This window comes from Echinops telfairi, unplaced genomic scaffold (assembly GCF_000313985.2).
Source record: "Echinops telfairi isolate 266 unplaced genomic scaffold, ASM31398v2 ScPeMD7_7469;HRSCAF=8507_1, whole genome shotgun sequence".
In the NCBI taxonomy this organism is placed as follows: Eukaryota; Metazoa; Chordata; class Mammalia; order Afrosoricida; family Tenrecidae; genus Echinops; species Echinops telfairi.
In genome coordinates this window covers 913,578-926,473 of record NW_022111373.1, presented here as the reverse complement: position 1 = coordinate 926,473, position 12,896 = coordinate 913,578, and the positions used below count along the sequence as shown (strand labels likewise).

Below are 12,896 nucleotides of genomic sequence, written 5' to 3'. Positions count from 1 at the left end.
CTATTTCCTTTGACTTTCCTCTTGTCCCACTATCATGCTCAGCCTTCATTTGGATTTCAGTAATTCCTCTTCATTACATTACCCTTGATTACGCCCTACCAGGCCTCCTCACCACCGATTTGGATCACTTGTTGTTCCCTTGTCCCTGGGTTTGTTACTACTAGTACCTTTCCCCCCACCTCACCCTCTCCCATGTCCCCCTGGAACTGTCGGTCCAGTTGTTTTCTCCTCCAGATTGTTCATCCAGCCTATCTTCTTTAGACAGACCTGTGGAGATAATAACATGCACAAAAGCAAGACAGAGCAAAACCAAGCAACAATCAACAAAACAACAACAAGCCAATGACAACAAAACAAAACAAAACATAACAAAGAAAATCAAAAAAAGAAAGAAAAGCTTGTAGTTAGTTCAAGGACTGTTGGCCTTTAGGATTGTTTTCCAGTCCAGTCTGTTGGGGCACCACGCCCTGGCCCCAAAGTCCTCCTTTAGCGTTCCCTGGGGACCTCACCCCTCCATTCCATTTCTGTTTTGTTGCACCCCCTTAGTGTTTTGCCTTGGTGTGGTGGGATCAGATTGTGAGCAATTCCCACACTGTGTCTCCGGTGTTGCCCCCTGTGGGGCTGTGGGTCAGTGAGGGACATCATGTCTCATAGTGGGGCCGGCCATATGGGTCCTCTCTGTGGACTGGCTGCTCTAATCGGGAACATCGTCCTCAAGGGCTAGTGGGCCAGCATGTGCTCCGCTCTCTCCTCCTCCCCCTTCATGTGCTCCCATGTGCTCCGATTAGATATATTCCTCTCCGGGAGCTGTAGATTCAATGCCATCCTTTGAAGTAAATTCTTCTGGGAGCATCATAAAAACTTTTAAGGAAAAGTCCACCCCGCTACCTTTTCCACTCCTTTTCCCATCTACTTCTCTTGTCTTCCCAGTCTAGTTCTGTTCCCAAAGAGAGCCTTCTGTTAGGTCTGCTAGTTATCCAGACCCTTTCCTGTGGACCTACTAACTTTAAAAATTTATATATCATATATACTCGAATATAAGCCGACCCGAATATCCACCAAGGCACCTAATTTTACCACAAAAACTGCATTTAAAATGTGCTGGAAAACTCGGCTTATACTCGAGTATGTATAAGTATTCTGCTTTACATTTTTCTTTTTTTGTTATTCTTATAAAAATAGAATAATAGTATTCCAAAAGTATGTAAGAGTGTGTGTGTGTGTGTGTGTGTGTGTGTGTGTTTTGTTTTTTAACTATATCGGGGACATTTTTTTGTATGTTATCGAATCTCTAACACCTGGTATTCTCCCTCCTCCCCTCCCCACCCGGCCCCAGGTTCACAATCTGTACAGTTGCATAAAAGTAGCAGAAGATTTTGTATCTCCAGAACATGTAAAGCACTGTTTCCGCCTGACCCAGGAGTTCAGGCATCTCTCCAACACTCATACAAACCATGAGGATAAACTGCAGGTGAGTAGCTCTCCTCCTTCCTCCACTCTGCGCATTGCATACTCAGCTGTACAGCAGGTCTGCTCTCAGTGCTAAGGGGGAGCTCCAGGAACTTGCTTCCACAGGGAAGGAGAAATAACTAAGAGATGCCATGTCGCAGAGATGTAAAGAATCCTCCTTCGCAGAGGGTTTAAGCAGTCCACTTAAGTTGTTTTTGTTTTGTTTTGCTTTCAGAGCGTTTTTAGTGTTCTTAACTGACTAAACTGGTTTTCTAGTTAGCTGGGAAAAGCACTGAAGTGGTATGTTGTAAGCAAGTTTCCAAGAAATGTCTGTCCCAAAGCAGATGGCTGTGCAGATTCAGTTCTTTAGAGTCCTCCTCGTGACTGCAATCCTGTCTGCCCCTCAGGATCTAAGATCCGAGCTGGATCATTAGATTATGCTTCTTTCCTCTGCTTCTGAAATGAGCTCCATCTTTAAGGGCAAAATTTCACCCTTCATGGAGTTAGGTGCTTTCTTGCATTAAAAAGACAAAGAATCAAGAAGTAAGATTCCCCAGGCAGCAATTTGGCAATCTGAGTCAGCACTCAACCAGCCTTGAGCAGAGTGGCCTCTTTCCCTGTTTCATGCCTGTGGCTCAGGCGTGCGCTGGATCTGATCTGGGTAGGGGAGGCTTTTCCGAGTTTCTGGTGAGTCAGTCACCTTCCACCTGAGTCTGATCTGTTTAGCAGTTTAATACTTTTTCTAAAAGTATGAAACTGTTCCACCCTTAAAGGTGTTAATAAAGCATAATAACCTTGACATTCTAGATATAATACAAATATTCAGGCTTATCTATTTCAGACCCCACTTCCTTCAGGACTCTACTTGTAACAAGTCACTTTATCTCAAAGAGCTTTACTGACCACCCGCCCTAATTAGGATAACAGCATCAAGCTCTGCTCCGCCACACTCCTCTCATTGCGCCTCTCCCCAATACTATTTTTTACTATCTGGCATACTATTTTACTTGTTTGTTTCTACCCATTTATAAGATTTTACTGTTTATTCACTGCTTGCCCTTGTATAATGTCTTGACACGTGGTAAATACTGAATTAATGCCCAGAAATCAACAGCACAGCCTAGGTGGAACTTTGTGCCCCTCACTGTTTGGGGAATGAAGCATCATGCTGGGACCAAAGCACCCACGTCCCATCCCCCATTCCACTTCCTCATTTTGCCTTCCAGAAATAATCACAATCTTGATGTTGGACCTTGTTAGCTATCTTTAACCTGTTCACTTTGTTTTAATAACTTTGATCATACGTTCACAAGTAATGTTCCTTTTAGAAAAATTAGTAGTGGGGGGGCGATATATACACATGCGCACACGCAAAGAAGGATCCCATGATTTAATACTTTTTTTATACCTCACACATGTTGTTTATCATTCTCATAATAGACCTCATAGAATGCCTCGGAGCATTCATAATAGTTCTAGGACCTTGGGCAGGGTTCTTGACTGTGGAACCTGAGCTTCCTCAGTTATTCCTCTATAAAATAGGTGTGATCATAGAATTTACCTCATAGGAGTATGGTCAGAATTCAGTGAGAACTCAGATGAAGACCGTAGCAACAGTGCGCAACACATAGTAATCGCATAGGTGATATCAGATGCTTTCCCCTGGTCTCAGACCCTTTCAGGTTATAGACCTTGTGTTCCGTGTAACGTGTAAATCGCCTTGGGGACTGGTTTGGGAGTAGACCATTTTTGTTGGCATCTCCTCTGGTACAGTCCGTGTTGGGCACGTATTTGCATTTGCAGCACGCTGCTTGGAGCTGATGTGAACTGACTCTGCTGATTGCTCTCTCCAGGTGAAGAACATCATTTACCATGCAGTGAAAGATGCTGTTGGCACCCTCAAGGCTCATGAATCCAAATTGGCAAGGTCTTAGGCATGGCGGACTCCCAAACTCTCCTGTGAAGCAGGTCTCTCACTCACAACACATACAGGGAACGGCAGGGTTCTCTGCTGGAGCAGAGGCCTTTCCCTCGGAGCCAGTGTGGTCAGTATTACAAGCTCTCCAGCCACTCTTTTCTACGCTGCCTCAGCATTGAAGGTTGACACAGGAAAGTTGCTCTGCTCACACACGCAGTTTCAAACTTCAAGCCGAGGGTGCCACATCCCCATCCAGTGGCCTTTTTGGGATTCCAAATTGCCCAAATACCCCGCTGGGCTTTCCTGCGCATTCTCATGATTTCAGATCTGTGGAAACCAGAAATATGGGCACATCATTCTTTTCTTTTTCTCTGGTGCCTGGTTTAGGTGGGAATGTGTTTGCAGGTGGGGGATTACGTAACCGCTACAAGTAAGGGGTAATTTCTAAAATATGCCTGCTGGAAGCCTGCCCGTGTCTGCACGTGACCTCGGACTCAACCCATCCCAGGACACGGTGAAGCCATTCCCCTCGCTCTCCCGTGAACACTGGAGTCTTGCAGGACCCCGGGAGAACCCACTGCTTTTCCCAGGAGGCTCCAGGATTAGGAAACGTGTGTATTTAGTGAAAAATAGGTTTGTAGTGAAATAGTTACTATTTCATGAAAGTAGATATTTTTAGAATTTTTGAAATACCACAGTTGTTTTCCTGGATTATAAGGAAAGGCACATTACATTTAGTCTTCCTTTCAATAAAATTCTTCAAAAGAACTATGATTTTTAGAAATCAGATGCCCATTATAGCACAAAATCAGCCAAAGCAAAACTTAAAAGAATTGGCTTTTTAGGATTCTTTTTGTTTCTCCCCTCCCATCTCAGCCCTGTCTCGAGGGAACAGTCGCCTGAGAAAGTACTGTGTCATGTCTGAGCAACAACGGGACACTGGTGACTCTGGGAACCACTTTCACCTATTACCTACCAGCGTTCCCTGGGGACTTAACATTCATTTCCAAATGGGAAGGGAAGTTTGACTTCCAACATGAGCTTTTTGTTTTGTTTCAAGGTTTTGTTTTCTTCCCCCCCTTTTTTTTTTCTTGTCCAGAAATATTTTTAGCAAAACTTTCTGACTCAGTGGAATTTTATTACGAATTTATTTGAAAATGATGGAATTCATTGGCCCACAGGTACATTAGGAAATGTATCTGTCTTCTCTCCAGCTGTACTGTAGTACCCTGCAGACTTGTTTATATGTTCACAGTTACACTTTTTTTTTTTAATAAAAGTCACTTACTGTAGAATACTTTTAATTTCACTTTCTGTATTTTAATTTTGTTGAAGGGCTGATTGGGATTTCCATGTTCTTATTAAAAATCTAACAAACCTGTTTGGAGTTGACTAAATTTTTGCTGTGTCAACCCATGTAATCAGTACTCAGAGCTCTTTGCTTTGATGAACTTGGGCCTAGGGGAAGGGGCCACATGAGTTTGAAGATTAGAGGTCTTTGCTGTATGATGTACTCTGAGTATGGGATGGGAAAGGTTGGACCCTGCCTTCTTGGGCCACGCCTGGGGGAAAGGCCCATACTGTTTGGGCTGAGCAGGGTACTGGGCAGTCGACTGTGGGGCTCTTCAAAGTAGACCTAATTGCCTAAATAAGGAACATGGGACTTTGGATCCACTTCAGGGTTGTCAGGAGAATGCTCAAACGAGTTTTTTAATTTATTTATTGAGCAGTCATTAAAATGGGCCTAAGGGCTGAGGACAGACCACATTCCAGATAGAAAGGGCCTTTTGGAAAAGAAAGCGTACAGACTAGCAAGATTTATCGGTGTCTCTGGAGCCTGTTGGAAATGTCTTGCAAACATTTGAGCCTGGAAATAAAATTATCAGGGTGGAAATAGAGCATTGTGTGGTTAGAGGATACTGAGTTTCAACAGGAAGGTATTCTTGGAAATGCAGAGCCCTGTACTTTTTGCGCTGGTCTTTCAGCCTGATGGGCGGGCCTTGACACCGTGGCCACTAGAAGGATTACAGTTACAGATAAAGCAGAAGCTTTGAAATGGGACACAAAAATGGGGATCAGTGTGGCATAAGGGGAGTAGGGGAGGTGGGTTCTTGGTTGCTTTGGTGAAAATCCAAAGCAGCGAGCCTACATTCTGGTTATAAATGGTTCAGAATTAGGGCAGCCAGTGCTTGCTGGAGGGGTGAAACGAAACCTTGCCTTGGGCTCATATCCTTCCGTAATTTTCTGCCCTCTGCCTCAACGTAGGGTGTCTCCTTTGGGAGCATTGGGGCCTGTACCCTGTGAGGGTTAGGAAGCAGATGGAGAGGGGCCCTCTTCCAGCCTGGCTGACTGGTAGTCATCACGAAGGGCCCAGGTGGATGAGTGCAGCTGTGCCTTTGACCTGAAGAGCTGTCTTTGCAGTCTGCAGGGGGAATAGGGTTTGCTAGTTGGTTGTCGGGAAGTGGCCTGTTGGAAAGTGTCTGGGGTTCCTATTTTAGCATGACGTAGTGGTTTGGGGGCCATAGGCAAACGAAAATTCAAACCTCTTCCAGGATTCACGGAGATGAAAAGCTCTAGCACAAGACCTGGCACACAGCACTCAATCAATCTAGCTATTGTTTCTCCCGGTATGTGGTGAAGTCTTCCAGCCCTGTGTGGGCAAGGCAGGAGGTAGTCTGGGGCTGATAACCTCTTGCAGCTGGGAAGGGCTCCAAAGACTTGGGCCTTAGGCTTGGATCTCAGAACAGAAGCGATTAATGTGGAAAGCAGAGCACAGAGGGTCTGAAGCGCATGCCCGGCAGGTGCAGGGGGCGCGCAGTGGCCGCCTTCTCCGCTGCGGCCTTCCCTTAAAGAAGAGCCGCCGCCGCTGCGGCAGGGACCTCCCCTTTAACAGCGGCGGCTCCGCGCTCCGCTGCCCCCGCGGTGGCTAGCTGCTGCGGCTGCTACTGCGGCTCCTTTCGCCGCCGCCGCCGCCGGCCTCGGGCCACTGCATCCTCCGCCCGGCCGGGTCCCGCCCCGCGCCCCGCCCGGCCGCGCCATGGTGTCCTGGATCATCTCCCGCCTGGTGGTGTGAGTGTGGCGGCGGCGCGGGGCGCGGCCGGTTACAGGGGAGGCGTTGGGGGCCCCGGGTGGGCAGGTATTAAAACCTGGGATGTAACACCTCGCGGCTTCATACAACCGAGCCACCTAAAGGCACGTCATCCCTAATTAGGGATCCCCGGAGACCTGGAGGTGTGGGACCCAGGACTGGAGGGAGGGGACTTGGGGGAGCATGGCAGGCCTGACTTTCTCAGGGAGCTTGCCCACCCCTCTATTTTTCAATTTCCCCAGCGATCCACCCTGCACCCTCCCAACCTCAACCTCCGGGCTGGGCCGCAAGGCCTGATAAGGGGAGGCCGGCGGTCCCCTCCCCCACCTATCAGAGATGGCTTCTGGAGCCCCTCAGACCCGGGCCCTTATCTTCCAGGGGGCAGAGAGTCTATTTAAAAAGCGGGGAGCAAGGCAGGGCCTCGTCACACCCATGGACCCATTCCACAGCTCAGAGCCATAGCCAACTCGCCTTGCCTCCCCAAAGTACCGGACCGCAACTGCCAAGAGAGGAGCTCATGCCCTAAAGGCCTCCCCGCCGCCGCCCCCCTCCCAAGTAGGACATCTCCCTGCAGAGATGCTTGGAGGACAAAGTGGAGGAGGTGGCAGGGAGTCTGTGCAACGCAGCCAGCGATTGCACGGAGCCCCTGGGGGGGAGGGTGCGCATGGTCACAGCGTGGAACTATTCGCCTTCACCTCCCCCGCCTGGCCACGGGAGAAAACCATGCCCCATAATCCCAAACTTTGTACTTCAGGCTTCTACCACTATCTGCACTGCCCAATTTAGAAGTCACCTGTCTGGATCAGGCAGGTCCATAAGGGAACAGGTGCACCTACACAAGGGGTGGGCCTGACAGAAACTCGGGAACCTGGGACAAACCCATGACCCGACTCAGGACCCTGCCTCTCAGCCCCCAGCAGCCGCTCAGTGCTGCCTTCTCCCCATTTTGTGCTGTTACATAGCTGTGTCCTCGGGTCTACACATCCCTCGCCCTCAGCCCACCTGGGGGAAGTCAGCGCCCACACCGCCAAGTACCTTTCCAATGATGACTGCTTCTCTGGGGTCCCAGTGGGCTCCTGAGAGTGCCAGTCTCTCCCTCCTCACCGCTGTTCTGCCTGTGATTCTTAATGGGATCACCGGGAAGCTCTCCGCTGAGCTCTATCCCCAGGAACTTGACCAGAGGAGTGGGGTGGGGGGTGGGGGCGAGGATGAGCCTCCTTGCCCCTTCCAGGGCCTCCTGCCCCTGTGCCCTTTGCTCCTAGGGGCGAACTGGCGGCTCTGACTGCCAGGCCCAAGGCCCTATTAGGGGGTGTGCAGTTCCCCCGCAGAGCTGACAGAGGGCAGATGTGCACAGATAGGCATGGTGTCTGGGGAAGGAAGGCTGGCAGGAATCCCTGTAGCAATGACAAACCCACTCCCCATGATATGTTTGGTGACCCACTATGGGGTTGAGAAAAACTGGGCAATGGGAGAGGGTCGGGGCACCACTCCAGCTGACTGGGCATCGCCTGAGCAAAATTCACCTCTCCAGCCAATGTGACCCTCCCTCCTCCCCCCACCTACCCAGGGACTTGGTGCAGAGCTGGGAGGGAGAGGGGCCCAGTAACCCTGCCTGCCTCCCTAGGCTCATCTTTGGCACCCTGTACCCTGCCTATTCTTCCTACAAGGCCGTGAAGACGAAAAATGTCAAGGAATATGTGAGTGCCTGACCCCATGGCCTCCCACCCAACCCACCTAGTATGGGGAAGAAGGAAGGGGGGGTCATATTACGCATGGGAGACTGTAACAGTGCTGCCGGGGACCACTGTCGGATCCTTGATCAGCGGCAGCCCCGTGTGGTGTTCCTTTTCCCCAGCCCATTGTGATCTGCAGGCAAAGCGACCGGCCTGGGCATCCCTTCCCCACCATGCCCCTGGCACCCAGAGGGAGGGCCCTGGGTGTTCCCCCAGCTCTGGAGTGGCTGATGGGCAGTGCCTTCTGTCCCCGCAGGTGAAATGGATGATGTACTGGATCGTCTTTGCCTTCTTCACCACAGCTGAGACCCTCACCGACATCATACTCTCCTGGTGAGGCCCGGCAGCTGTGCCCTGCAGGCTCAGCCAGCCAAACAGAAGATTGAGACCCAGGGTGGCACGCCACCCCCACCCCTCCACAACCCCTTGGGGTCCCAGCCAGCAGAATGAGCTCAGACACAGCCCCAAGCACCACAGTGGGACTCAGGAGCCCGGCTTCTGCCACCACGGCGCTCTGTGCCTCAGTTTCCCTACCTGTAAAATAGAGATGGGATCCAGTCCCCCATAAGCACTGGCTGCTTGCACTTCCAAGGCCTTTTTCTCCTGGTACCCTTATCTCTGTGTGAGCCTGAGGAGGGCAGGGACTGGCCCTTCCCCCTTGGCATGCACTCTGGCTGGCGCACAGCAGGCGCTCAGGCAGATGCCTCTGAGGAGGGAAGCCAAGTAAGTGCAGGCCCTGGAAGTCAGTTGAGAGGGAAGAACAAAGATCAGGCCTTTGCACGGGAAGTTTCGGAGGGCCTGCTGGCCTGTGAGAAAAATCAGTGTGAGCAGAGGCCGGAGAGGGTCTGAGTAGAAGAGTCACTGGTTAGAAATGGAGGGTAGGGAGTGTAGATAACCTCCCACCACAAGAGAAGAAGGGTTTGGAAGATGGCCTTGTGAGGGTGTGGAAGGCCTGGGAGGTGGGAGGGGGGGTTCTTAGTGGGAGGGAAAGCTGTGGAGAAGGGAGAGCCGACCTACAAAGGGAGGCGTGCCGTGAGTGAGAGGGAGCCGCTGGCTGACCCCCTCCTGGGGAGGGCGAGCAGGAGAGGGAGGCCATGGAGATGAGGCACAGACGGGACCTGGGAGATTATGGAGCTCACCTTGGCTGGTGGCAGTTTCAGGACGGAGGGGGTAGGTTGCCATGTAGTGTGAGTGGGAATTCCAAAGGAGAGGCAAGGATCCCGATGCCAATGGGAATTCCTTGGGGCGTCTCCTCCCCCCTTTCCATGTGGGGTTTCATCTGAGCTCCCCAGTGCCCTTGGCAGCAGTGGGCACCATGGAGCACTAAGGAGGCAGAGGCTACCCAGGGTCATGCTGAGCCAGCAGACCTGGCTCCTTGCCCCGGTGCTTTGCCACCTGCCTCTGCTGTTCACCACCCCCTCACCCCCACCCCGCAGGTTCCCCTTCTACTTCGAGCTCAAGATCGCCTTCGTGATATGGCTGCTGTCTCCATACACCAAGGGCTCCAGTGTGCTCTACCGCAAGTTCGTACACCCCACGCTGTCCAACAAGGAGAAGGTTTGCCCCCACGCCTGCAGCTCCCTTCCTGGTTCTCGCTTGGGGGTGCCTGGAACCCAAAGTGAACCTGCTGTGCCGCTGTTCGGATGTGACCAGGGTTGGGCAGGGCCTTGCCAGAGGGCCCACTCGTCACCTCTTGCTTCTTCTCACGGACCGTCAGGAGATCGACGAGTACATCACACAGGCCTGTGACAAGAGCTACGAGACCATGATGAGGGTGGGCAAGAGGGGCCTGAACCTGGCTGCCAATGCCGCAGTCACAGCTGCTGCCAAGGTGAGACACCCAGGTTATCAGGGCCCCCACCTCAGTGACGGTCCCCTATTCCTCATGCCACCCCCCCCACCCCAGATGTCCTTCCATCTCCTGGTCGTCAGGGGCTGTGGAAGCTTTGAACTTTCACAGCTCTGGGTTCAAGGACTGGCTCTTATCTACCCATTCTCCAGCTGTGTGCCCTCATGCAAATCACTTGTACTCTCTGAGCCAGATTCCTCATCTGTGAACACAGGAGAGGAGGGCACTCCGCTCTCAGTGCTGTTGTGTAGGACTGGACCCCCGGGGGCAGTGTGGGCGCGGCATTGAACCCTCGTGCATGTGTGCGTGCATGCGTGGTAAGGTGGCTGCCGTCAGCACCATGGTGACCTCTCTCTCCACCCTGCCCCTTCCCCACCCCCACCCCTGTCGTCTTCCCGGTGTATGCGTGGTGGTGACCCTAGGGCCAGGGGGTGCTGTCAGAGAAACTCCGAAGCTTCAGCATGCAGGACCTGACTCTGATCCGAGATGAAGATACCCTGCCCCTGCAGGGACATGATGGCCACCTCCGACCCGGCCCCGGTGGCAGCCTCCTGGACACTATAGAGGACTTGGGTACAGGCAGGGCCCTCGGGAGGCCAGTGGGTGTGGGGGGCTGTGGCCAGGTGGGAGAGACACCCGGGTCCCTGTTCACCGTTTCCTCCCAACCAGGAGACGACCCAGGTTTGAGTTTAAAGGCTAGCATGAACCAGGCAGACCCCCGGACAGAGACTTCTGAGGATGACGCAGGGGACAAGGCCCCTAAGAAGGTCAAATCTATCAAAAAAATACCCAAAGCGGAGGTAAGCACCTGGGCCAAAGCTGGGCGGGGAGGGGGTGTTGTGGGTGCAGTATGGAAGAAGGTGACTCTATGCTGTTGTCTTCCCTTCCGCCCACCCTCTTCCCCACAGCCACCAGCTTCCAAGACGCTGAAGACCAGGCCCAAGAAGAAGGCCTCTGGTGGGGTCGACTCAGCCTGAGGCCCCCCCACGCCCCCTGCAGGCTGCACAGCAAGGAGGGAGCCTCTGCCTCAGCCCCGCCCCTGCTCTCCCTCTGTGCCAGTGGCCCAGATGTCTCAGGCCCCAGGGCCCCTCAGATGGCCACCTCAGGAGCCATCCCGTTGACCCCTCCTCTGGAATGGACTTGGAGAAGAGGAGGGAGGCGCTACGATGAGGGGGGCACGGGGTGAGTCTGGACTAGGGACAAGCCTGAGCCACCCACTCTGCTCCAGGAGGCGAGGGCTCCCAGGAGCCTGCCCAGTTATTCTCCTGTCCCAGCCCTGCCCCCGCCCACCCAGTGCCTTGCTGAGGACCAGGGCCATGCTCTTCTCTGAACTCCGGTTCTCCCCATGGAGGGGGCCACAGCCCAGATGAACCAAGGCACTGAAAGAGCCAGGAGTAAGCGCGGAAGGCCTGGCCTGGCCTCTGGCACAGGCCCCGCGCCCAATGGACCACACCGCAGCCACCTGGGTGGACGTTGTCAGAGTGCATAAATGAGCAAGGTGACCAGGCTGGAGCTGCAGTGGGGCTCTCTCCCTGGGCACGGGGTGGGGCTGTGTGCCAAATGTCCCCACCAGAAAAAAGAGGTGGGGGCCCCAGGTGTGTGTGTGTCTATCTGTCTGGGTCTGGGGTGGGGAGGACTTTGCCTCTACCCTTCACCTCTCCCATCATGGGCCCTACAACCAGCTGACCCCTTGTCAGCCCAGCTGCCCCTCCCAGAGTCCGAGTCTCAGTGGGCTCTACAATGGGTCTATGTGACCCCTTGCTCTCTCCTCATTCATTCCCTGGGACCACCTGTCCCCTCTCCTCTGCCTCGTTAGATCTTACCAGGCCACTGGGGTAGGGGAGAGATGTCAGGACCGAGAGGGAGCCCCCAGAGGCCTCTGGCCGCCTCCTCTGCCCGGGCCCACTTATTCCCACCCTGCCCTGTGCCTCAGCCCCCTGCTGAGTGGGTAGCTTCCCTTTTCCCTGGAGGTTCCCCTCCCCCTTCCCCCCAGCCATCTTCCTGTGCCAAGCCGCCTGGGCCCTTTCTGAGCAGAACCCACCAGGCCCGGCGTTCACCCCACACCCTGCCCAGCTTCTGCCGTGCTCTTAGTCAGGGCCCGGAGGGACACGTGAAGAAAACACTCCGAAGCCAAGGGCCGCCAGTTCCGTAGGAGAAAGGTGAACAATGGACCTCTGACACTGGATGAGCCAATAAATCAAACTCTGGCACCTCATTTTTTGGGAGCCTCTGTACTTTGTTCTTGCCCTTTGCAGTCCAAAGGTGAGAGACAAGACCAGCTGTCTTTCTAGGTCAGACTAATGAACAGGAACTCAGCAGACGAGTTGATTCTGTCTGAAACATAGTTTTAGGGTTCAACATAGTCAGGGGTCTAAGAGGGGTCAAGGACTTAAAGATGGTCTTGGCCCTCAGCATCCTTCCCTAAGGCCTCCTCCCCCAAAGGGTTTTATGGCACCCACCAAAAGAGCCAGGTGTAGATTCTGGGGAAAGCCCCAAAAGGCTCCTAGGGAAGGCAGGGCAGGATTCAGACCTGGTGGCCACTATGCCTAGAAAAACCAAGACATGGGGGTGGCTGTGTGTAACCAGAGCTGAGAGGAAGATAGGGGTGTGATGGGGGACAGGCTGTGGAAGACTGGCTCCATCAATCAAAAAGGTTGGGCCAGCAAGGAGGATAAGGGGCCAAGGGCTGGGGCCAAAGAAGCAAGCCCAGGGCTGGCCACAGGCCGAGGGCAAGCCAAGAGGGAGGTTGTCACTGTCATGCACGGGTCTGCCTCCTCCCTCAGGGAGCTGTGGTCGCCATTGGCCAATGAGCAGAATTGGCTGAGAGGGAGGCTCCGGCCAGAACAGGAGCAAAAGGAA

At 53.3% G+C, this 12,896-nt stretch overlaps 2 protein-coding genes across 3 annotated transcripts in view; both read left to right on the top strand.

The window, feature by feature from the left end:
• Positions 1 to 4,748, top strand: part of KDM3B (lysine demethylase 3B) — a 62,965-nt gene extending 58,217 nt beyond the window's left edge. The window contains exons 22-23 of the mRNA XM_045285027.1: positions 1,337 to 1,471; positions 3,303 to 4,748. Of these exons, the coding sequence (XP_045140962.1) occupies positions 1,337 to 1,471; positions 3,303 to 3,383 (216 nt within the window). The 3' untranslated portion in view covers positions 3,384 to 4,748. The remainder of the gene's footprint in view (positions 1 to 1,336; positions 1,472 to 3,302) is intronic.
• Positions 4,749 to 6,353: 1,605 nt separating this feature from the next.
• Positions 6,354 to 12,252, top strand: REEP2 (receptor accessory protein 2). 2 transcript variants are annotated; one of them, XM_004696643.3, is made up of 8 exons: positions 6,354 to 6,436; positions 8,080 to 8,152; positions 8,445 to 8,521; positions 9,625 to 9,745; positions 9,906 to 10,019; positions 10,460 to 10,610; positions 10,707 to 10,837; positions 10,946 to 12,252. In XM_004696643.3, the coding sequence occupies exons 1-8, from the start codon at positions 6,405 to 6,407 to the stop codon at positions 11,012 to 11,014; spliced, it is 768 nt and encodes a 255-aa protein (XP_004696700.1). In that variant the 5' UTR covers positions 6,354 to 6,404; the 3' UTR covers positions 11,015 to 12,252. The 2 variants fall into 2 exon arrangements, with proteins under 2 accessions (XP_004696700.1, XP_045141042.1); XM_045285107.1 differs by lacking the exon at positions 6,354 to 6,436 and adding an exon at positions 6,793 to 7,010.
• Positions 12,253 to 12,896: the final 644 nt, after the last annotated feature.

Bases quoted from the DNA above. Each gene is read 5' to 3' on its own strand.
- REEP2 (XM_004696643.3), top strand. From the start codon at position 6,405: ATGGTGTCCTGGATCATCTCCCGCCTGGTGGT. The intron at 8,153-8,444 runs GTGAGTGCCTGA...CTGTCCCCGCAG, and splicing joins CGAAAAATGTCAAGGAATAT to GTGAAATGGATGATGTACTG. The intron at 9,746-9,905 runs GTTTGCCCCCAC...ACGGACCGTCAG, and splicing joins CGCTGTCCAACAAGGAGAAG to GAGATCGACGAGTACATCAC.